The 25,228-nt window shown below is 39.0% G+C and overlaps 2 protein-coding genes across 2 annotated transcripts; one reads left to right on the plus strand and one right to left on the minus strand.

The window, feature by feature from the left end:
* Positions 1-1,846: 1,846 nt before the first annotated feature.
* Positions 1,847-4,658, minus strand: LOC110492353 (NADH dehydrogenase [ubiquinone] 1 alpha subcomplex subunit 4-like 2). Its single transcript, XM_021566593.2, has 4 exons — positions 4,389-4,658; positions 3,451-3,536; positions 3,071-3,131; positions 1,847-2,884 (listed from the first exon to the last, which is right to left on the minus strand). The coding sequence occupies exons 1-4, from the start codon at positions 4,428-4,430 to the stop codon at positions 2,828-2,830; spliced, it is 246 nt and encodes an 81-aa protein (XP_021422268.1). The 5' UTR covers positions 4,431-4,658; the 3' UTR covers positions 1,847-2,827.
* An 11,689-nt stretch (positions 4,659-16,347) lies between these two features.
* LOC110491114 (B-cell receptor CD22-like) lies at positions 16,348-24,053 on the plus strand. The gene is made up of 3 exons (XM_021564472.2): positions 16,348-17,225; positions 19,752-19,829; positions 21,337-24,053. Exons 2-3 carry the CDS (start codon positions 19,757-19,759, stop codon positions 22,908-22,910), a joined length of 1,647 nt encoding a protein of 548 aa, XP_021420147.2. The 5' UTR covers positions 16,348-17,225; positions 19,752-19,756; the 3' UTR covers positions 22,911-24,053.
* The last annotated feature ends 1,175 nt before the right edge of the window (positions 24,054-25,228 follow it).

Raw genomic sequence — 25,228 nt, forward strand, 5'->3', positions numbered from 1 at the left:
CACATCCATTGAAGAGGAGTGGGACAACATTCCACAGCCCACAATCAACAGCCTGATTAACTCTATGCGAAGGAGATGTGTGGCGCTGCATGAGGAAAATGGTGGTCACTACAGATATTGACTGGTTTTCTGATCCACGCCCCTACCTTTTTAAAAAAGATATCTGTGACCAACAGATGCACATCTGTATTTCCAGTCATGTGAAATCAATAGATTAGGGCCTGTTAGGTTCTGAATAAACAGTCAAAACTCCCAGACGACAAGAAAAAGCTAAAACCAAGTTTATTCAACCCACTGGGTGCTTCAGCTGCAAACACAACATACAAGTCACACAAGCACATCTTTAAACCTCCCAACTAGGTGGAATCATCTCCTTGCATGTCTAAGATAGACACTCCTCTGTTGTTAGGCAGAAACACAGGAGGTTCCTCTTACTGGTATGGTCATGGCCCTGCCTAAGTCTATGACCATCATGGGCGTGGAAATGTGTGTGTGTGTGTGTGAGAGATAGGACTATAATCAGATGGTCTTCGGGGTGGGCTCCTGTGGCCCCCCTCCCAGCAGTGTCTTCTCTCTTCAACTGTTGACCTTATCTAGAGTAGAGTTCCACATCTCTCATGGTCCTAGTTCCTCAGCAAATGGTCTGCCTTATCAAGGACTGAAACTAGACTCTTGGCTTTTGTCTCCCTCCTTAGGAACATTCATATTCTACAATAATACATTTGAACAAATTATGAAATTTCTGCACATTCCCTTTTCTCACTCAGTCACTTTCCACACACCAAGTTCCTCTTTACCCTTCCTTGACCCCCAACATACACATTTCTTATAGATGAAAACAGGGTTGGGGAGTAACGGATTACATGTAATCCGTTACATGTAGGGGAATACAAAAACCCGGTAACTGTAATCCGTTATGTTACCAGCAAAAATATTGTGGTCAGATTACTATATTACTATGTCTTCCAATGGCACGACTGCTGTCGGCATCCAAAGATTATCCAACTTAAATAAACGCTTGGAGGTAAGGATGACAGCAGTTATTATTGATATCTACATAGCGCATTGATGTGAATCACACTGCTGCTCTCTCATTTAGCTATTTGCTCCTTACGGATTTTGGTTAGTGGATGGCAGTTCAGAAATCTAAATGTGTATTTGAACCCAATAATGGTTGAATTCAAGAAGTTTAAGCTGCCTATCAATCATTGTGAAAATGCACTTTTGCAACAGTTGCAGAGTGCTGATCCCAGCCTATGGAATAAAAGTGGGGCTTTTATTGCTCAATCTAATTCATACTGATTAAAAATAAATAAATATATAGGCCTAATGAACAAATGTTCAAACAAATATACTTAAAGGGGCAATCTGTAGTTGCTACATCCATTGCTACATCCATCCATATACAGTATGCCCATTGGTTATTGAAGAAAATAACTTATGAATGCCTCATGAGCTTAGTTGTCACACTCAATGAGAACCCAAAATATGACCTTGTTTTTCTCCAGTGTTTGTAAACATTGCAAATGTAAACAAACACTATATAGCCACATAACATAGCTACAACAATAATTTTGTTATCATGGATGGTCAGTCCTTGCATCCATAGCTCTGTCTATTAATCTGAGAGTGGTTACATTTATCCAGGCCCATCCCTCAGCTTTTTACCAAAACAGAGGCGGGGCACCGTTTTGTTATTGTTTCATCTGTGGATTTGCCATTTAAACAGCTGCATATTATCAAGTTTATCAAAGTGTCACCAACAAAAAAAGTTAAACAACAGGCCTATAGCAAATGCAGCATATGACATTCATTTTTCACATGTAAATAACACCTTTCAGTGGTGCTCAAAGCATGTCATTCTATGAGAGCAGCATTTATTAATGAGCCCAATCAGTCCTCCATGACAACAAAATCATAAACAACAGTGTAGGGCTGGCTAATAAGTCCTTGGTTTTGGGGTTACACTCAGGTAAAACTATTTAGCTAATCTATTCTTCCATATTTCCAAGTCCTACTCCTGAAGTTCAAGGGGTATAACATTTATTAGAATGACTGGAATTCTGATAGACTTTGGTTTTAAATGTAAAGATATAATTTAATTGTATTATCATATGTAGTAGAAGGCGATGGGTTAGAAGAAGCCTACATAACCAACCCATAAAGTAAAATTTAACATCCATATATGGCCAGCTATGTAAACTTCAACATGGATTTATCCTGCAATAGATGTAGTTCAATTGGTAACATACGTTTGTCTTCTTCTAATGCCTCTTAAGGGGAAAGTAATCTAATAGTAATCCAAAAGTTATGTTACTGAGTACAATTTTGGACAGGTAACTAGTAACTGTAACGGATTACATTTAGAAAGTAACCTTCCCAACCCATCATGTAAAGTAATCACTAAGTTCTGGTATGGTAACATGAATAAGTATATTTCAAGCTAGAATCCAAAAGGCCAGGTTAGTTTGTTTCAAATTGCTGATTTCCTTATATGATCTGTAACTCAGTAACATTTTTGAAATTGTTGCATGTTGCATTTTTATATTTTTGTTCACTGTAATTTGGTGAACAAATCTATGCACACTCTTGCCTCTTTTCATAATGCGCACATTCATTGTTAAATTTAGTGGCTGTCAAACTAACAATAAAATGTTTATGATAAAACAAACAGACACATTTATAGATTTGATCATCAACATTATGGATCAATCTCCCAATATTTGTATACATTAGAAGTGTTGAGAGACAAATTCTTCTCAGATTTGAATTCTTCAGTGACGTTCTTCGGGCTGGACTTGGTGCCGTTAGGATAGAGGGAAGATACTCAGAATTGAGGTCCCTCCTTCTTCAGGTTCTTGTAGTCAGTATCGATGGCCACAAACTGGGGAAGAAGACAATATGGCAGGATTTACATAATTCTCTTGGCTACTTATATTGATGCAAAATATATGACTTAACTCATGCTATTGATAGGCTACATTACTATTACATTGTTGTCAAGTCAAAGAAGAATGGAATAAGATGCAGTAAAGTGTGTTTATTGCTGACAGTGTTGGCAGTACTGTACCTTGTACTGGTAGGTAGGGTCAAGCTGATTCCAGGGCTCAGGGTTGTTCTTCTTGTTCCAGCTGTACAGTGACACAGCAGTCAAAGCAGGCCGAAGTAGGACAAACACAAATGGGATTAGAGGGAACTGTGTTAGTCTGCCTATGATCAACTATTCATGGGCCAGGTCTAGTTTCCAAAAACTCGCAGCAGCATAGCCCGTTAGTAGTGATATGGGAATTGATGCCCCAGAACGGCACAAGAGGTGGGATTACCTTAATGATGTTAAAGGGAATTGGCATCCACTACTATTTGTTTTAATTGGATAGTATTAAGAAATTGATTAAACCATATTCATTTAAAAATAAAATGGACAATAAGGAAAATGGTAAAGAGTCTTACGTGACATGGGGCCCCTTTGCAAGACGGACCAAATACAAGGAGGCTCCTCCCATTCCCAACAAGATGAAGAAGAACTGGGGGATGAGCTATGAGAGAGTAAGAAGAAAGAGGGAGATAGCATGACCATTTCATTCACTTTGAGGCATAGAAATCTGAGCATTTCTACATAGCCTTTGTCAATAAATGGTTAGGGTTGTGAGTGACATCAGCAGAACGGTTGAGGATAGATGTTCAGCAGATGTTCACCAAGTGAAATTAACTATTTACAGTGAAAACAAAGCCTTTCTTCCATAGAAAAACATTACCTACAGCCCTAACATAACCATGACGCACCCATGGACTCCACTAAGCTAGCTAACCATCCTTCCACGAAACCCATAATGACTTAAAAGTCAATCAACCCAAAATCATTTTTTTACCTCCATTGGATACAATGGTCTTGCAGTTCAAAAAACTAGTAAGAGCCTTGTTAGAATGAATTCTGAACAGGATATTGGTCACATTTTTACATTCTTGAAACTGTCCTGTCTCTGTCTGTCTGTGAGTGGAATGTCTGCCTGATACTGTTTCAGAAAAACATTTTTAACATGTCAAAATGCAGAAGTGAAGCCTATTTAGAGTTTAAACTTTTATTTCATTTTAACTTGCCTAATGACACTCATCATATGGGTTTAATTCTGAGGGGTTGGGTTAAATGCGGAAGACACATTTCAGTTAAGGCATTCAGTTGTTCAACTGACAAGGTATCCCCCTTTCCCTTTCCCTAACTGATGTTTGGAACTGCCATCTCAAGTCATTTTGATTACTCACTTGATTCCATTGAGCAACAACTGGTTGCATATTACACACCGACAACAGAAATTATGAAACTTTCATGAAATATTATAGACTACTAACTCCCTTGAGGTAATAACCATAAAACAAAAATAAGTACTTACCCCTGGATGCTTCTTTACGTGTTCCATTGCTGTTCTAATCATCTTTTCTTACAGTTGCTCTTCTTTTTGTCAAAATAATAATTTAAAGATGAATAAATTAATTTCAGCGACAGTAATTTGAATTCTATGTCAAAAAAGCTTGTTTGAGACTATCCAAGATTAGACCTGTTGCGTTCTCTGTCCGGGCGGCTGCTCGCAGGATTGAGGAGAGGAGAGGAGGAAGGTGAAGATGCTATCTGTTCCTCACAATTACATCTGGCCTCTTGGGACTTTTGTGCACGTACTAGCCCATCAACCGGGATTTAGAGCAAAAACATCCAATTGAACAATTTTCTGTGTGCATAGAATGATTCTTGTTGCCAACAAAATATACATTTAAAAAAACGTTAAGTTACTTGCAAAAACATTTTTTACAAAGTTGTTACGACTTCTCTAGCATTCTCAGAAACCCACTTGGCTGATTTCCTTTGGACCCCATCCCCTTGGGACAAGACTGGAGGAAATGGAAAGAAAAGAGATACAAATATTTGTCCTAGTAAAGCTCATTACACTAACTACTGTAGTTCCCCTAACATTTGTTATTCTGCTTATGGAACTTTCACCGGGCACAGACATCACATAGCATCCACATCTGTCATTACGTTGAGTATAGTATAGAGTTTATAGATGAGGCATAAAATATTCAGAGAAGACAAAGGGATTTTAAATGATTTTATACATACAGTTTGTTCAGGTTTGTACTGGTTTGGGTGAAAAGTTTTAAGGAGTCAGAGAAAGGTCTGGGCAGCATAAACAAAGTCAATTACCACCAACCATTTTTTTTTGTTTTATTATAGCCTAAAGGTGGTTTATTAAATTCTTCCCATTTTTTTAATGTTAATGTTTGTTAAGCAACCTTTTCTTAAAGGCCCAGTGCAATCAAAAACGTGATTTCTCCTACTTAATATATATTTCCACACTGAGGTTGGCAAAAATACTGTGAAATTGTGAAAATAATGATAATACACTTTTAGTGTAAGAGCTGTTTGAAAAGACCACCTGAAATTTCATTACATTTTGGCTTGCCTGGTGAAATCACCAGGCAGAAAATGTGTTAATTAAATACAATACAAAAGTATTAATCCAGAAGGGCAATTCACTTCAGGGCTGACAGGGTGCTTCAGACAGGACAAACACACACAGACAGTATAATACAAAAAAACAGTTAAAAATCCGTCCTCCTGGCCTGCTGCTCAAAGAATGAGCCCAGACTTCTGAGATCAACCCTGGGGATTTTAGATTAGGTGTTCACAATGGCTTGGAGGCACAGGAGGTTGGTGGCAACTTGGGGAGAATGGGCTCTGGTAATGACTGGAGTGGATAGGGTGGAACAGTAACAAATACATCAAACACATGGTTTCCATGGTTTCCAGGTGTTTGATGTCATTCCATTTGCTCCGTTCCGGTAATTATTATGAGCCTCCCCCAGTAGCCTCCTGTGCTTGGACAGAGAGAGATGTGAACTAGCATTATGAAGGAGAAACAGAACACTCTTGATTAAATAAACTGTAAAAGGTTTGCAATATTGATTTGTGGACACCTGAGGAAGTATTGTCTCTGGTGGCCTTTTTTGATGATGGTATCTGTGTTTTGCTCAAACTTCAGGATGTAATCAAAGACGGTACCAAGATATTTAAACTGGTCAACACTGTCCACATCCTCACCATGGATGATCACCAGGTCCATCCTGGCGGACTCCCTCTGATGTTGACAACCATTTCCTTAATCTAGGAGACATTCAACTCCAGCAGCGCACTGTCACACCAGTAAATAAAGTCCTGGAGGGCTAGGCCGTGGTCCTGCTCAGACCCTGAGAGGAGTGAGAGGAGGACTGTGCCATCAGCAAACTTAAAAAGATGGCAGTTGGCATGGTGTAAAGCAAGGGTATTAAACTCTTACCCTACGAGGTCCGGAGCCTGCTGGTTTTATGTTCTACCTGATAATTGCACCCACCTGGTGTCCCAGGTCTAAATCAGTCCCTGATTAGAGGGGGGAAATGAAGAAGAAAATGCAGTGGACTGGCTTTGAGGTCCAGAGTTGAGTTTGAGGGGTGTAGAGAATAAAAGGATGGGTGACAGTATGCAACCTTGTGATGAACCTGTGCAATTGAGTAGGGTGTCTGGCATGGCACCATTAGCATTGACACTCTGTGGCCTGTCAGTTAAAAAAATCCATATTCCAGGGGATAAGGCAGTGGTCAATTGAACTGTGAGTCAAGTTTTCTGGCGAGAATGGCAGGCTGCATGGTGTTAATTACCTTGACTAACCTGTACCCCCGCACATGGACTCGGTACCGGTACCCGGTATATAGCCTAATAACTGTTATTTTAGTGTGATACTTTTATTTACGTATTTATTTTTAGCAAATATTTTCTTACTTTAAAATAAATTATGCATTGTTGGTTAAGGGCTTGTAAGTAAGCATTTCACTGTAAGGTCTGTTGTATTTGGCGCATGTGACAAAATTTGATACTGTTGGAGACCTGCCTCAGGTGGAGTCACTCTGTCTGTGGTTGACAACTATCACGGTGATCAAGGAATCACAGATGAAACTGACCTGCAGAACCATCTCCCCTTTGAGTGACAACCCCCACCTACATCTGGTACAAGAACAAACAATATCTACAAATAAACTCTTCCACTTGATACATATATTCAGTCAACTGTGAGGATGCAGACAGCTACTACTGTAAATTGATTAATTGTGTCAGGAAAACAAACACCTGTTAAGAATTAAGCTGTAGGAATCACAGCTGTTGCTCTGGTTCTCATTCTCCTCCTCAGCCTTCTGTGGTTCAGAAAGATGGCTTCCAAATCCACTTCTGTCACAAGGGACATAGCAGAGGATAGACAGAGGGAGGCACTGATGTGGTGAAAATCAATCGCCCTAGTGTTTCCCCCCCAATCTACAGCACAGTCAACAAACCCAGAACCCGAACACAGTAAGGTACATTCTGATACTCTTATCCAATGTTTCCCAGGCCTCCTACTGGGTCGCTGTAATCCTACTGAGCTGAGTTTAAAAACATTGTCTTGTTTATTTGGAGGGTCACACAATATTTTGATGTATAAAGCATAGATTTCAAAGAACCTGCAGTGACCTTATCACTGTACAAGACAATACAGCAACAATTCCAGTGTAGTGAGGTGTAAGATGTGACATCATATTTTTGCTGGTTAACATTGTTAAGCTTCAGTAAATTTTTTAAAAGCTTTTACTAAAATGCATCTCAGACTTGTAACCTCGGGGTGTGTGAAGGGTGGGGGTGTGAAGACATTTTTAAAGGGAAATTGGATACCACCTCATTTTAAGAGGTCCTTATTAAAGTGTATTTACATGAGCAATTACACTTTACGAAGTATTGTAAGTAATTGTAGTAATTCATAATTACATTGTAATAACAACATGTAACTTGGTGGTAATTAGTCTGTAATTACAGGAGTGTAACAATGAATGCTTGTTACCCTGCTTGTTACAAATGTTTAAGTTTTCAATAGCATCCCAATGCACCATATTTCAGCCTGCACATAGCATGTGAAAGTGTTAGCCAATTGAAAACCGACCACCTCATTGACACAATGCTTCAATTAAGGGCTCTGGAGTCTGATGCCCATGCCCAATCGCAAAAACGGTTCACAACAAAAAATTATTTAAATTGTTAAATCATTTAACAGTGCATTTAACAATAGGTCACTTACATCAACCATTAATAAAACATAGTTAAAATTGTGAGAGTCATTCATGCTTGTCAAATTATAAGCCTAAGTCTATTAAGCTTGGCTGAATAATTTATAAATGCACTTCAAATGTTTATAAGACAAACTCTTATTCCGTGATGCAACATTGCAAGGGTTTCATTGTTTAGGAACATTCTCACGTTTGGATGGGATTCATTGGTGCAATTATTTATTTAACCCAGAAATTAAGGTATCATGTCAAGATCTGCACAGCATGACCGAAATAATGCAGACTTCGAACGTACCCACATGTGTTGACACTGACATCATGTAAACAGGGTCGAGTGTGCAAAATCCAGACATGAAAGATCGCCATGAAAGAAACAAGGAGTTGTAGGTCAACACAGGAGTGAGAAAGTACATTTTCCATGCAATTTGTTTAGCTTGTTTGGAGATGAATTCTGCTGGATTATTTAACATAGGTAGTTAGCTAGCGTTTGCTGGCTCATCTTAAATGGCACTGACTGACACTGTAGTTACCACCTACAGAATAGACTTTCCAATGTGATCTGTTGATTTGTTTTTGATTAGCTTGCACGGTAGCTAGCTATTTATTTCTAACCTTGGCTAGCTAGCAAATAGGCTATGTTCGCTACTCACTAGCGAACTAGCTAGCAAGCTATCGTTAGCTGGGCTCGATGGTCTTATCTTCTCTGAACCTTATTCTTAGTGTATCTGTTACCCATGGGTATTACGTGAGACACAGAAACGAGGAAGCGCTCCACTTTGCTGTTTTAAAAAATGTGTTGTTTGCTGTTTTGAAAGTGTATCGGAAAGTTCATAGTAGCTAGCTAACTTTTTAGTTTGGATCCCGCGACACAGTTGGCATCAGTTGCTGAGACTGCTAGTCTCTGTCCTGTGATCCTGCCCACCAAGTACAGATCTGAGGAGCTATTTGGGGTTGCAGCAGGGTTTTCTTGAGGGCTTGAACGCAGCCCACAACGTGGTTAGCCATTGTGGCAGGCCTCACGTATTGTCCCAGGTTTGTGGCTGTCTAGATCCCTGCTCTTTGTTGTTTTCAATCTTCCCGGTGACCTGCCCTGTCTGGAACAGCGAGGAGAAACATTGTAAATGACACTGTTAGCTACCATGACAAAGACAAAAGCCGGCAGGCGTACCGTTGAGGACAGTGGTGTCTCTCTATCACACGTGAAGGATCTTTTAAACAAACATAAAGAGTTTACAGTTGTTACAACAACAAGAAAGTAGCTTCAAGTGTTTTGTCCAAATACTTGTGGATTCTACTAATAAAAGAATGGACGACCTGACCATCAGACTGTACGGATGAAGTCAGAAGTTTACACACACTTAGGTTGGTGTCATTAAAAGTCGTTTTTCTACCACTACATACATTTATTGTTAACAAACTATAGTTTTGGCAAGATGGTTAGGACATGTATGACACAAGTAATTTTTCCAACAATTGCTAACTGACAGATTATTTCACTTATAATTCACTGTATCACAATTCCAGTGGGTCAGGCTAATTGACATAATTTGATTCAATTGGAGGTGTACCTGTGGATGTATTTCAAGGCCTACCTTCAAACTCAGTGCCTCTTTGCTTGACATCATGGGAAAATCAAAGAAATTAGCCAAGACTTCAGAAAAAAGTCTGTTTCATCCACGTTTATCTGTACAAACAGTAGTACGCAAGTATAAACACCATGGGAACGTGCAGCTATTATACCGATCAGGAAAGAGATGCGTTCTGTGTGCTAGAGATGAACATACTTCGGTGCGAAAAGTGCAAATCGATCCCAGAACAACAGCAAAGGACCGTGTGAAGATGCTAGAGGAAACAGGTACAAAAGTATCTATATCCACAGTAAAACGAGTCCTATATCGTCATAACCTGAAAGGCTGCTCAGCAAGGAAGAAGCCACTGCTCCAAAACCGCCAGTTTGCAACTGCACTTGGGGACAAAGATTGTACTTTTTGGAGAAATGCCCATTGGTCTGATGAAACAAAAATAGAACAGTTTGGCCATAATGACCATCGTTATGTTTGTAGGAAAAAGGGGGAGGCTTGCAAGCCGAAGAACACCATCCCAACCGTGAAGCACGGGGGTGGCAGCATCATGTTGTGGGGGTGCTTTGCTGCAGGACTGGTGCACTTCACAAAATAGATGGCATCATGAGGAAGGGAAATTATGTGGATATATTGAAGCAACATCTCAAGACATCAGTCAGGAAGTTAAAGCTTAGTCACAAATGGGTCTTCCAAATGGACAATGACCCCAAACATACTTCCAAAGTTGTGGCAAAATGGCTTAAGGACAACAAAGTGAAGGTATTGGAGTGGCCATCACAAAGCCCTGACCTCAATCCCATAGAAAATGTGTAGGCAGAACTGAAAAAGCGTGTGCGAGCAAGGAGGCCTACAAACCTTACTCAGTTACACCAGTTCTGTCAGGAGGAATGGGCCAAAATTCACCCAACTTATTGTGGGAAGCTTGTGGAAGGCTACCTGAAACGTTTGACCCAAGTTAAACAATTTAAAGGCAATGCTACAAAATACTAATTGAGTGTATGTAAACTTCTGACCCTCTGGGAATGTGATTAAAGAAATAAAAGCTTGTAACGATTCTCGTCCTCGTCTGATGAGGAATATGAAGGATCGTACCAAAATGCAGCGTGGTACATGTCCATGTTAACTTTATTAATCAGAACACAAAATAACAAAGGTGAAACAACGAAAAAATGAAACAGTCCTATCAGGTGACAAATCACAAAACAGGAGACAACTACCCACAAACACAGGTGGGAACAGGCTACCTAAGTATGGTTCTCAATCAGAGACAACGATTGACAGCTGCCTCTGATTGGAAACCATACCAGGCAAAACACAGAAATACAAAACATAGAACAAAAACAGAGAATGCTCACCCCAACTCACTCCCTGACCAAACCAAACATAAAAAAAGGAACTAAGGTCAGAATGTGACAAAGCTGAAATAAATAATTATCTGAACTATTATTCTGACATTTCACATTCTTAAAATAAAGTGGTGATCCTAACTGACCTAAAACAGGGAATTTTTACTCAGATTAAATTTCAGGAATTGTGAAAAACTGAGTTTAAATGTATTTGGCTAAGGTGTATGTAGACTTCTGACTTCAACTGTATATTGTTTGATCTTGCTTTGTTTGCTCTTTTCCATATTATGTCTGTCTCTAATAAACTACCCAGGAAAGGGCTGAAAATAGCCCATATTAATATATGTAGCCTTAGAAATAAGATGAATGTAATCAGTAACTTGCTAACATCAGATAACATTCAAATATTAGCCATTTCCGAGACTCACTTAGATAATTAATTTGGTGATAGAACAGTAGCAATACAAGGATATAACATCTATAGAAGAGACAGAAATGCTTATGGGGGAGGTTTTGCTGTATATATTCAGAGCCATATCCGTTTAATGCTTAGAGAAGATCTCATGTCAATTGTTATTGAAGTGTTGTGGTTGCAGGTTCACTTGGCACATCTAAAGGCTTTTATTTTGGGGTGTTGCTATAGGCCCATAATTGCGAAGAGTCAATATCTAAATAATATGTGTGAAATCCTTGATAGTGTATATGATGTAAACAGAGAGGTCTACTTTCTTGGGGACCTGAACATTGACTGGTTTTCATCAAGCTGTCCGCTCAAGAGGAAGCTTCTTACTGTAACCTGTGTCTGTAATCTGGTTCAGGTTATTAATCAACCTACCAGGGAGTTTACAAACACTACAGGAACAAGATCATCCACATGTATCGATCACATTTTTACTAATACTGTAGAACTTTGATCTAAAGCTGTTTCCGTACCCAATGGATGTAGTGATTACAATTTTAGTTATAATAGTTCCAACAGCTGAGCCTAAAATAGTGTATAAGAGATCATACAAAGATTTGCTTTGACTCTTATGTGGATGATGTTAAAAATATGCTTGGTCTGATGTGATTAATGAAGAGCATCCAGACGCTGCACTTGATTAATTTATGAAATTACTTCTTCCAAATATTGATAAACATGCACCTGTTAAGAAACGGACTGTTAGAACTTTTAAGGCTCCATGGATTGATGATAAATTGAAAAACTGTATGGTTGAAAGAGATGGGGCAAGGAGTGGCTAATAAATCTGGCTGCACATGTGACTGGCTGATTTACTGCAAATTGAGAAATTATGAAATTATGTGACTAAACTCAACAAAAAGAAGAAGAAACTGTATTATGAATCCAATATCAATGATATAAAGAATGATGGGAAAAAACTTTGGAGTACTTAACATTTTATTATGGGCAGTAAGACAAATTCTTTAATTGAATCACATGGCTTATTCATCACAAAACCATTTGATGTTGCCAATTCTTTTAATGATTACTTCATTGGCAATGTGGGCAAACTTAGGCAGGAAATGCCATCAATGAACAGTGAGCTATCGTATTCATGCATAAAAAAACAAATAATGAAAGAAAAGCATTGCGAGTTTGAATTCTGCAAAGTGTGGGAGAGGTGGAAAAATTGTAGTTATCGATCAATAATGACAAACCTCCTGGCATTGACAACTTAGATGGTAGCTGACTCTATAGCCACTCCTATCTGTCATATCTTTAATATGAGCCTAGAGGAAAGACTTTGTGCTCAGGCCTGGAGGGAAGCCAAAGTAATTCTGCTACCCAAGAGTGGTAAAGCAGCCTTTACTGGTTCTATAAGCAGATCTATAAGCTTGCTGCCAGTTCTTAGCAAACTGTTGGAAAAAATAGTGTTTCCCGAAATGCAATGCTATTTCTCTGTAAAGAAATTAACAACAGACTTTTGGCATGCTTATAGAGAAGGGCACTCAACACGTACTGAACTGACACAAACGACTGATGATTGGTTGAAATAAACTGATAACTAGAACATTGTAGTAGCTGTACTGTTAGATTTCAGTGGGGCCTTTGATATTATTGACCATAACCTGTTGTTGAAAAAATGTTTGTGTTATGGCTTTTCAACCTCTGCCATACTGTGGATTCAGAGCTATCTATCTAATAGAACACAAAGGGTTTACGTTAATGGAAAATTCTCTAATGTCAAACATGTAAAGTGTGGTGTACCGCAGGGAAACTCTCTAGGCCCTGTACTCTTTTTTTTTTTTTAACCAATTGCCTGCCACTGGCATTTAAACAAAGCATGTGTGTCCATGTATGCTGATGATTCAACCATATACCCATCAGCAACCACAGCTAATGAAGTCTGAAACCCTTAACAAAGAGTTGCAGTCTGTTTAGGAAATGGTACTGAACATCTCTAAAACTAAGAGCATTGTATTTGGTATAAATCACTCCCTAAATTCAGGACCTCAGCTTAATCTGGTAATGAATGGTGTGGCTGTTGAACAAGTTGAGGAGAATAAACGACTTGGCGTTACCATAGATTGTAAACTGTCAAGGCCAAAACATATAGATTCAATGGTTGTAAAGAAGAGAATAGGTCTGTCCACAATAAAGAGACACCACACTCCAAAAAAAGCAAGTTCTGCTTTTGAGTTTGTTTCCTCTAATTTTGATTATTGTCCAGTCGTGTGGTCCAGTGCTGCAACGAAAGACCTAGTTATGATGCAGCTGGCCCAGAACAGAGTGGCACGTCTTGCTCTTCATTGTAATCAGAGGGCTGATATAAATACCATGCATGCCAGTCTCTCTTGGCAAAGAGTTGAGGGGAGACTGACTGCATTTCTTCTTCTTTTTCTGATAACCATGAATGTGTTGAAAATCCCAAATTATTTGCATAGTCAACTTCCACACAGCTCTGACACACACACTTATCCCACCAGACATGCCACCACGGGTCTTTTCACAGTCCCCAAATCCAGAACAAGTTCAAGCATACAGTATTATATAGAGCATTTATTGCATGGAACTCTGTTCCATCTCATATTGCTCAAATAAACAGCAAACCCTGGTTTTAAAAAACAGATAAAGCAACACCTCTCCCCTATTTGACCTAGATATTTGAGTGTATGCATTGATATATAGGCTATGTGTGCCTTTTTAAAACATGTATGTAGTTCTGTCCTTGAGCTGTTCTTGTCTATTAATGTTCTGTATTATGTCATGTTTAATGTTTTGTGTGGACCCCAGGAAGAGTAGCTGCTGCTTTTGCAACAGCTAATGGGGATCCTAATAAAATACCAAAAATACCCAGCATGTTAATATTAGCTAGCCAATTAGCTAGCCACTTGTGTCAACACACAATGAGTAACGTTAGTTAATTTTCAATGTAGCTAAACACTAGCTAACTTATTAGTGTTAGCAAGCACTATTATTGCCAGCTGAATAACACAACAACTAGCTAGGTAGCTAGCTAGGGCTAGCTAGTTGTTAGTTATTAACTATAAAAATCATGATGATGATAACTAGGGGTAATGTAGTGTCTATGCTAATTGTCATACATTATTTTTCTCTACCACAGGTCTCAGACTCCAGGATGAGAAAATGTGTCATGCCCTGATCTGTTTCACCTGTCCTTGTGATTGTCTCCACCCCCTCCAGGTGTCGCTTATTTTCCCCAATGTATTTATCCCTGTGTTTCCTGTCTCTCTGTACCACTTTGTCTTGTATGTTTCCAAGTCAACGAGTGTTTTTCCCATTCTCCTGCTTTTTGCATTCTCCTTTTTCTAGTCCTCCTGGTTTTGACCCTTGCCTGTTTCTGGACTTTGTACCCGCGTGCCTGACCATTCTGCCTGCCTTGACCACGAGCCTGTCTGCCACTCTGTACCTCCTGGACTCTGATCTGGTTTTGACCTTTTTGCCTGTCCACGACCATTCTCTTGCCTACCCCTTTGGATTAATAAACATTGTAAGACTCCAACCATCTGCCTCCCTTGTCTGCATCTGGGTCTCACCTTGTGCCTTGATAAAATGCTTACAAGAAAAAAACAGATGAAGACAAGAGTCAGAGTCAGAGACAGAGTTGTCGATTTCCATTGTTACCTGTAATGTTAAAAGTGGAAGAAAAACACAATTCCATTTTTCTAAATTAGCTATGTAGGCTACAAAGGGGAGATTCTCCCAAACACAATGGTGTTCTCCGTTTTGCTCTATGACCCCCAGAAAGATAACAAGACTCATCTGAAGGTAACCAGACCAGTTTTAAAAAATGAATGGAATTATGGAGCTAGTTTTGTGGCTACCCAAACATAGGGGTTCACTTTAAATAGTTCAATCCTGTGTAATAAGTAGTGACAACCTTGTACTCATGCAGATACAGTATGTACTCTGTGGTGTATTACTGTGTTGATTTTCTCACTTGGATGGCGTTTTCAGAAGATGACGATTCGATTGTCAGAATGGGTAACCTACTTTGGAGGTACACAATAATTACAATTAAGTACACCTCAAGATAGACTTTATTTTAAGTATCTAAATCCTGTGTAACACATAGTGATTAAATTCTACTTATGCAGATATTACATGTACTTTGGTGTACTTGTGTGTGTGTCCTCTCACTTGGATGGCAGGGAGGTTCAGGTTGTCATAATGAGGAACGTTACACAATATGTTTTTATTATAATCTGGGATGACAGCTCTATAGTAGACCCCAGTCAGTGAGGTTGACCTACAGTATATCTGATCTGTTTTTGTAAACTCAACCAAGTTAACCCAGATAGTATACTTTTGGGAGGCAAGTGCTCGCAACAACATTGAGTGAAGATTTGGAAGTGCGCATTCACGGGTAGGTAATTAAAGCCTATTGAGGCTACAACCTTTGTAATCTCTGACACCCAGCACATCTGTCCACAAGAGATTACAACCAAGCGACAGTTATTACTGAATTGGATGCAGCTGAGAAAAAAATAATCCCTACATTTGTGAATACAGTGAAAACTTGTCCATTTGTAACAAGCATGGTAAACAGTAATTACCACCAAGTTACATGTTATTAGCATAACATTGAGTTACTACAATTAACTACAATACCTGTTAGTGTAATTACAAATGTAATTACACTGTAATATGGACCCCTTAAAATTAAGTGTTACCAGAAATCAGTAAACAAAACAAAAAACATTTGTGGTTAGTATTGTAGCAACTGAGAGGGGAAAACTGAAATGTCAACTCTGCAGTTTCAGGGCAAGGGCACTACTTTCTGTGTCATTAGGTTCAGACTGCTTGGCAGGTGCTGTAGTATTCTTACATACAGGGAGGCTCCATCTCTGTAAGTACTACAGATAGTAGATGTTTTAGTAGCTGTAGTAGTGATAGTATTAGTAGCGGAGATGTAACCTACAGTGAGAATAGTACAGCTGTCAATGTCCTCACCAGATAGAGCTGAGACAGCAGCAGTAATGGGGCTACAACAATGAAGAAAGTCATGAGCATGACGGTTTTGAGCCAGTCTGTCCATACCCTGGGGTCAAAGGCCAACTAGGACAAGGTGGTTGTCTGTACTCACTGGGAGGAGCATGGTAGATATACATAACAAGACCATTGGGATCTCTTACTATCATCTTCTAAATTTTTGTAGCAGTATATTTTATTATATTAATTTATTTAACCTTATTTTTAACTAGGTTTAACTAGTTTAACTATTTAACTAGTCAGTTAAGAACAAATTCTTATTTACAATGATGGCCTACTTGTAAAGTATAAACTGACATTTATGAACAAATGGCTTTTGAAAGGAGAGGTAGGGAATTTAGAATGGTATTTTCAAGAAAATGCTAAATTATGAAAATGTGTAGATTTATAAATAATGATGCATGCTACTATACTTGAACTTAAAGCTTTAAATAAAGTTCTCATCCAATGAGAGTTGTTGGTGGGTAAAGTGCTTCTACACCTGCATTGCTTGCTGTTTGGGGTTTATGCTGGGTTTCTGTACAGCACTTTGAGATATCAGCTGATGTAAGAAGGGCTTTATAAATACATTTGATTTGAATTGATTAAAAGTAAGTCACTTCTGCACATTCATTTTGTCTACTTCTGATTGGTGTTAACCATAGACCACACACCTACTGTTTCCTCTACTGTTTCATTCCTTGCACTACCAGCAAGAGCTCTACATTGCCAAACTTCTCCACCTCTGTAAGTATGCTTGGTTATATCGCGAACATTTTTGCACCCCTAATGATCACATTTCATATGTTATTGGTTATGAACAATATTCTTCAGGACACAGTAACACTATTTGATGTGATGTATTCTTTTCAATTGATGTTTTCTCAGTATGTTTAGGTATCAAACAGTACCAGTCAAAAGTTTGGACACACCTACTCATTCCAGGGCTTTTCTTTATTTTTACTATTTTCTAAATTGTAGAATAAAAGTGAAGACATCAAAACTATGAAATAAACCATATGGAATCATGTAGTAACCAAAAAAGTGTTAAACAAAATATATTTCATATTTGAGATTCCTGAAAGTAGCCACCCTTTGCCTTGATGACAGCTTTGCACACTCTTGGCATTCTCTCAACCAGCTTCATGAGGTAGTCAATTGGAATGCATTTCAATTAACAGGCGTGCCTTGTTGAAATTTCATTTGTGGAATTTCTTTCCTTATTAGTGTTTTTAAACCAATCAGTTGTATTGTGACAATGTGTCCAAACTCTTGTCTGGTACTGTACTCTGGTTTACTAGGCCTCCTACTGGGTCACTAATCATACTGCACTGAATTTCAGAACTTTGCCTTGTTAATTTGATCTTAAATAATTTTGATATAAAAAGTATACTGGAGATTTGAACAAGACTTCTGTGACCCTATTACTGTACAAGACAGTACATTTTGTTGCCCAAGGCCTAATTGTAATTGTTTAGGTTCTGAGAAAAAAAAGAAAAAAAAGAAATATATATATATATATATATATATATACTTTTTTGCCCCACTGTGTATATATATATATATATATATATATATATATATTTATATATCTTTTTTTTCTTTTTTTTCTCAGAACCTAAATATATATACACAGTGGGGCAAAAAAGTATTTAGTCAGCCACCAATTGTGCAAGTTCTCCCACAAAGATGAGAGAGGCCTGTAATTTTCATCATAGGTACACTTCAACTATGACAGACAAAATGAGGAAAAAAAATCCAGAAAATCACATTGTAGGATTTTTAATTTATTTATTTGCAAATTATGGTGGAAAATAAGTATTTGGTCAATAACAAAAGTTTATCTCAATACTTTGTTATATATCCTTTGTTGGCAATGACAGAGGTCAAACGTTTTCTGTAAGTCTTCACAAGGTTTTCACACACTGTTGCTGGTATTTTGGCCCATTCCTCCATGCAGATCTCCTCTAGAGCAGTGATGTTTTGGGGCTGTTGCTGGGCAACACGGATTTTCACCTCCCTCCAAAGATTTTCCATGGGGTTGAGATCTGGAGACTGGCTAGGCCACTCCAGGACCTTGAAATGCTTCTTACGAAGCCACTCCTTCGTTGCCTGGGCGGTGTGTTTGGGATCATTGTCATGCTGAAAGACCCATCCACGTTTCATCTTCAATGCCCTTGCTGATGGAAGGAGGTTTTCACTCAAAATCTCACGATACATGGCCCCATTCATTCTTTCCTTTACACGGATCAGTCGTCCTGGTCCCTTTGCAGAAAAACAGCCCCAAAGCACGATGTTTCCACCCCCACGCTTCACAGTAGGTATGGTGTTCTTTGGATGCAACTCAGCATTCTTTGTCCTTCAAACACGACGAGTTGAGTTTTTACCAAAAAGTTATATTTTGGTTTCATCTGACCATATGACATTCTCCCAGTCTTCTTCTGGATCATCCAAATGCTCTCTAGCAAACTTTAGACGGGCCTGGACATGTACTGGCTTAAGCAGGGGGACACTGCAGGATTTGAGTCCCTGGCGGCATAGTGTGTTACTGATGGTAGGCTTTGTTACTTTGGTCCCAGCTCTCTGCAGGTCATTCACTAGGTCCCCCCGTGTGGTTGTAGGATTTTTGCTCACCGTTCTTGTGATCATTTTGACCCCACGGAGTGAGACCTTGCGTGGAGCCCCAGATCGAGGGAGATTATCAGTGGTCTTGTATGTCTTCCATTTCCTAATAATTGCTCCCACAGTTGATTTCTTCAAACCAAGCTGCTTACCTATTGCCGATTCAGTCTTCCCAGCCTGGTGCAGGTCTACAATTTTGTTTCTGGTGTCCTTTGACAGCTCTTTGGTCTTGGCCATAGTGGAGTTTGGAGTTTGACTGTTTGAGGTTGTGGACAGGTGACTTTTATACTGATAACAAGTTCAAACAGGTGCCATTAATACAGGTAACGAGTGGAGGACAGAGGAGCCTCTTAAAGAAGAAGTTACAGGTCTGTGAGAGCCAGAAATCTTGCTTGTTTGTAGGTGACCAAATACTTATTTTCCACCATAATTTGCAAATAAATTCATTACAAATCCTACAATGTGATTTTCTGGATTTTTTTTCTCATTTTGTCTGTCATAGTTGAAGTCTACCTATGATGAAGATTACAGGTCTCTCTCATCTTTTTAAGTGGGAGAACTTGCACAATTGGTGGCTGACTAAATACTTTTTTGCCCCACTGTATATATAAACAATACATGTTGTTGACAATCTTTGTTTCTTGATGATAGACTGCATGGTGGGGAATGCAAAGATGGCCTTGAGAACAACAGGAAGTGTGATTGTGGTTTTCATCTTGTCAGTGTCAGGTATGACCACAGTCAAAGTTTTAAAATCTCTCTTATGGTTATTCACTCTTGTGAAATATCTAAAATGCTATAAATCAATTCAGAATAATGTCTCTGAATGTAGTTATGTCTATAGTAGGGCTGTGGCGGTCATGAAATGTTGTCAGCAAGTAATTGTCTCATGCCAATTGATCGCTAATTAACATAAACATTTTTACCACCTATGGACTTCCATGCATACAAGCTGCTTATGCGTGCCTTTGGAACATCTACATTTTAAAAAGTTGAATAAATCAATTTAATATAGCCTACCTACAGTTGTCAAACTCATTTCATGGACTGCCGAGTGTATGTCATTTGGAGAGAAAAAAGCATGCGCTCTGATCCTTCCTGCAGATAGAGAGACAAATGCATTGCTGCTCTGCTTGTGTGGCAAACAATTTAGGGGATATATAATATATATAATAATATATAATCAATGGATGATGACCTGCTGCATAGGCTACCTGCTGCATAGGCTACCTTCTGCATAGGCTACCTGCTGCATAGGCTACCTGTTGCATAGGCAGTGAGTGGGGTTCGAGTTTGATGAAGCAAATTTTCACCATAAAAATGCTATTTTATAATAAAGCATTCCATGCATCCTCGCATTTGCAGACTTATGTAAGAGAGCCTACTATTCCTAATGTGATGATTAAATAGGATAGTCATAATTTAGACTGATAACGTAACTCAATCACTGTTTGCAAAAATACTTCAATGCAGCACATAGTGGCGTAGGCCTAAAGTAGCCCTAGGCTATAGTATAGGTTATATCAGATAAATGTATTCTCCTTTCTTTGCACAGGAAAATGTTGGCCTTTTATAAACACATTTCATACAATTAATTCTACTACACTTAATATGACGGGAGGCACTAGCTGAGTCATTTTTAATACGACAAAAATTACAAGGTAGCCTACTCTCCTGACACTGTCAAACATATCAATTAAAAGGACGTTGTCTGATCCATATAATATGCCTATGAAAAGGGGAGACGAAAACAACATGACATCCATCTAACCTGGAAGAAGAAACTATTGTCCGAAAACAAACAAAAGTGGCACTGACCCAATGATAGTCAGTGGATATGCACACTCACCGGGCATATGGTCGCTGTTCTCCACTGGTGCCTATAAAATAGGCTGCATTCGATAAATAATGTTGAGAATTTTGATAACTGAAAGACAGATTGTAGTGTTTTCATTGTCTTCTCTATACAACGATAGCTATTTGCTTTCCAAACAATTTTTCCATGCCTTGTATTAAAATATATATATATATATATATATATATATATATATATATATATATATATATATATATATATATATATTGCGATATGCCAGGCTGGGTCTCTCTGCTTTTCAGCAGCAGTGGAACAAAGTGTACTTCATAGGCAAAGTGAGCAAGCAGGTCAGGTTGACTTTTGTGCATATTTATGCTGCATTTTTAAAATTGTGTGTGTGTGTGTGTGTGTGTGTTTCAGGAGGACTGGGTCAGTTCATTGTGACTTACACCAAAACCAGTATCTTTGCCTTGAAGGGGTCATCAGTGGACCTCCCCTGCTCTTACACATATCCCAGTGGGTATACAGTCACAACAACACAATGGCATAATTGGAAGTATAGGCAGTATAATAATGAAATAAAGCACCGATTAGAGTATTCAGGTCGTGTTGAGTACCGTGGGAATAAGATCAATGACTGCACCCTGAGAATCAGAAACCTGAGAGAGAGTGACTCAGGAGAGTATCGCTTCAGATATGAAACCATCACCAAATACACATGGAGCTACATTTGGAGACCTGCCTCTGGTGGAGTCACTCTGTCCGTGACAGACCTGAAGGTGTGGTTGACATCTACCATGGTGACAGAGGGATCACCGGTGACACTGACCTGCAGAACCATCTCCCCTCTGAGTGACAACCTCGCCTACATCTGGTACAAGAACAAACAATATCTACAGTACAACTCTTCCCCTTGGTACATGTATTCAGTCAGCAGTGAGGATGCAGGCAGCTACTCCTGTGCTGTTAAAGGTCATGAGGATCTCCACTCTCCTGAAGTGACTCTTACTGTCATATACAAACCAAAGAACATCTCAGTGTCAGTCAGTCCCTCTGGTGAAATAGTAGAGGGCAGTTCAGTTATTCTGACCTGCCACAGTGATGCCAACCCACCAGTTCAGAAATACACCTGGTACAAGAGGAACATTACGACACCAAAAGCACCAGGACAGATATATAACATCTCCTACATCAGGTTGGAGGACAGTGGAGAGTACTACTGTGAGGCAGGCAACAAGTATGGACTTATCAACTCTTCCTCCGTGTTTGTAAATGTTCAGTATAGACCAAAGAACACCTCAGTGTCAGTCAGTCCCTCTGGTGAAATAGTGGAGCGCAGTTCAGTGAATTTGACCTGCAACAGTGATGCCAACCCAGCAGTGCAGAAATACACCTGGTTTAAAAAGACTGTCATCTCACCAAAAGCATTCGGTCAGATCTATAGCATCACCAACATCAACTCTGAGGACAGTGGAGAATACTACTGTGAGGCACAGAATGAAATGGGAGCTAGTAACTCTACAGTTAGATTGATCATTGTATCAGGAAAACAAACATCTAGTATTAACATAGCTGTAGGAATCACAGTTGGTGCTCTGGTTCTCATTCTCCTATTTAGCTTTCTGTGGTTCAGAAAGAGGGCTCCCAAATCAACTGACACACGGGACGCAGCAGAGGATGGACAGGGAGGCTCTAGTCACCTGTATGACACCATCTCAGGCATGGCCATGACCCCTCCTGTAGTACAGACAGTGGACACAGACGAGGAGGATAACATCCACTATGACAGTGTCCACTTCTCTCCCTTCAGAAACCAGGAAGGGCCTATGTACTCCACTGTCCAGCTGCCTAACAAGGAAATCCAATACACTGTGGTAAAATTCAAGCACCTAGTTGTTGCCCCCCAACCTGCAGCACATGGAGCTGAGGATCCATCTGCAATCTACAGCACAGTCAACAAACCCAGAACCTGGGCACAAGAAGGTACATTCTAATGCTCTCATACAGTGTTTCCCAGGCCTCCTACTGGGTCGCTATAATCCGACTGAGCTGAATTTAAAAACATTGATTTGTTGATTCACACAATATTTTGATGTATAAAGTATAGATTTAAAGGAACCTGCAGTAGTCATATTACTGTCCAAGACAATACAGCAACAATTTATAGTATTGTGAAGTGTAAGGTGTGGCATAATAGTTTTGTTTATGAACGTTGTTAAAGCTGCAATATGTAACATTTTGGGCAACCTAACCAAATTCACAAAGAAATGTGAGTTATAGATTTGTCATTGTCAGTGAAAGCAAGAGTAAGAAGCGATAGATATAATCTATGTGCACCATTTTTATGCTTCCTGTTCTTAAAGGGATTATTTTTTTAAACTACAAAACAGAAATGCACAATTTTCACATATGTTGATTTTGGGGTGGTGCTGGAGATGTTGAAAATGGAACATAAATTTCCCTTTAAGTTGAGCTTTTGCATCTAATTTTACCTTCAGTTTTGTACACCAGCTTCAAACAGCTGAAAATACAATAGTTTTGGTTATTGAAAATATATTTCTCAGCAGTTTAGATGATGCAATGATTCTCTGCTTGATTTGTCACATATACAGAAATTAGGCAAATTATTCTAATTTTTGCAACCGGGAAATGGCGGAGCGATTTATGCATATTGCACCTTTAAGCTTTATAGGTCAAATGAAAGCTTTTGTGAAATGCATCTCAGTGAGAGACTGTGTAATAGACTTGTAACCTCAAGCGATGTGTAATTTTAATGTAATCTGTTGAACAATGTTGGACATTTTGCTGATTTGACAGAAACTAAATTGAGTTCCTCCAAGGACTCTCTCTCTCTCTCTAAGACAATGGGTAATATCCTATGTATGATACCATTTGACCTCACAGAACTAGAGAACCCCTGCTCTCCTCTCTCTTAGAAGAACTGGTAACTGATAAGTTAGCGAAAGTAAGTAACTTGAGAGAAAGAAAGTACCTTTAGGGAAAAATAACCTGCTGTATTTTAGTACAGTCGGAAGTTTACATACACTTAGGTTGGAGTCATTAAAACTCGTTTTTCAACCACTCCACAAATTTCTTGTTAACAAACTATAGTTTTGTGCATGACACAAGTAATTTTTCCAACAATTGTTTACAAATTGTTTACAAGAAATGTTTTGAAATGTACAATAAATTGTTTACAAACAGATTATTTCACAGATTATTTCACTGTATCACAATTCCAGTGGGTCAGAAGTTTACATACACTAAGTTGACTGTGCCTTTAAACAGCTTGGAAAATTCCAGAAAATGATGTCATAATTAACATCATTTGAGTCAATTGGAGGTGTACCTGTAGATGTATTTCAAGGCCTACCTTCAAACTCAGTGCCTTTTTGCTTGACATCATGGGAAAATCAAAATAAATCAGCCAAGACCTCAGAAAAAAAATGGTTGACCTCCACAAGTCTGGTTAGTCCTTGGGAGCAATTTCCAAATGCCTGAAGGTACCACGTTAATTTGTACAAACAATTGTACGCAAGTATAAACACCATGGGACCACGCAGCTGTCATACTGCTCAGGAAGGAGACACGTTCTGTCTCCTAGAGATGAAAAGTGCAAATAAATCCCAGAACAACAGCAAAGGACCTTGTGAAGATGCTGGAGGAAACAGGTACAAAAGTACAGGTACATCCACCTCTGGTGGCATGTCTTGTGGGGTATGCATGGGTGTCCGAGCTGTGTGCTAGTAGTTTAAACAGACCTCTGCTAGTAGTTTTGCGGCCTAGACAGCTGCTCTGAGGAATTCCTGATCCTACCAGGATTATGTTGGAGAGGCTTCCATTAAAGAACACCCTCTGTGTTCTGTTAGACAGGTAACTCTTTATAGCAGGGGATGTAAAGCCATAACACAAGTTTTTCCAGCAGCAGACTATGATCGATAATGTCAAAAGCCGCACTGAAGTCTAACAAAACAACCCCACAGTCTTTTTATCATCAATTTCTCTCAAACAATCATCAGTCATTTGTGTAAGTGCTGTGCTTGTTGACTGTTCTTCCCTACAAGTGTGCTGAAAGTTTTGTTTACTGTAAAATAGCATTGTATCTGGTCAAACACCATTTTTTTTACTAAGGGTTGGTAATAGGCTGATTGGTCGGCTGTAAAGGAAGCTTTACTTGAATTAATTTTGCTTCCCTCCATGCTTGAGGGCACACACTTTCTAGTAGGCTTAAATTGAAGATATGGCAAATAGGAGTAGCAATATTGTCCTGCTATTCTCCTCAGTCATTTTCCATCCAAGTTGTCAGACCCCA

Source organism: Oncorhynchus mykiss, chromosome 16 (genome assembly GCF_013265735.2).
Source record: "Oncorhynchus mykiss isolate Arlee chromosome 16, USDA_OmykA_1.1, whole genome shotgun sequence".
Lineage (NCBI taxonomy): Eukaryota > Metazoa > Chordata > Actinopteri > Salmoniformes > Salmonidae > Oncorhynchus > Oncorhynchus mykiss.

What these genes read in the sequence shown, in the direction of transcription:
- LOC110492353 (XM_021566593.2), bottom strand. Translation starts at nt 4,430, where the DNA reads ATGATTAGAACAGCAATGGAACACGTAAAGAAGCATCCAGGG. An exon ending in ACGTAAAGAAGCATCCAGGG is followed by an intron (nt 3,537 to 4,388) that starts GTAAGTACTTAT and finishes ACTCTCTCATAG; the next exon opens with CTCATCCCCCAGTTCTTCTT. An exon ending in ACCCTACCTACCAGTACAAG is followed by an intron (nt 2,885 to 3,070) that starts GTACAGTACTGC and finishes CTTCTTCCCCAG; the next exon opens with TTTGTGGCCATCGATACTGA.
- LOC110491114 (XM_021564472.2), top strand. Translation starts at nt 19,757, where the DNA reads ATGGTGGGGAATGCAAAGATGGCCTTGAGAACAACAGGAAGTGTGATT. An exon ending in TTTCATCTTGTCAGTGTCAG is followed by an intron (nt 19,830 to 21,336) that starts GTATGACCACAG and finishes TGTGTGTTTCAG; the next exon opens with GAGGACTGGGTCAGTTCATT.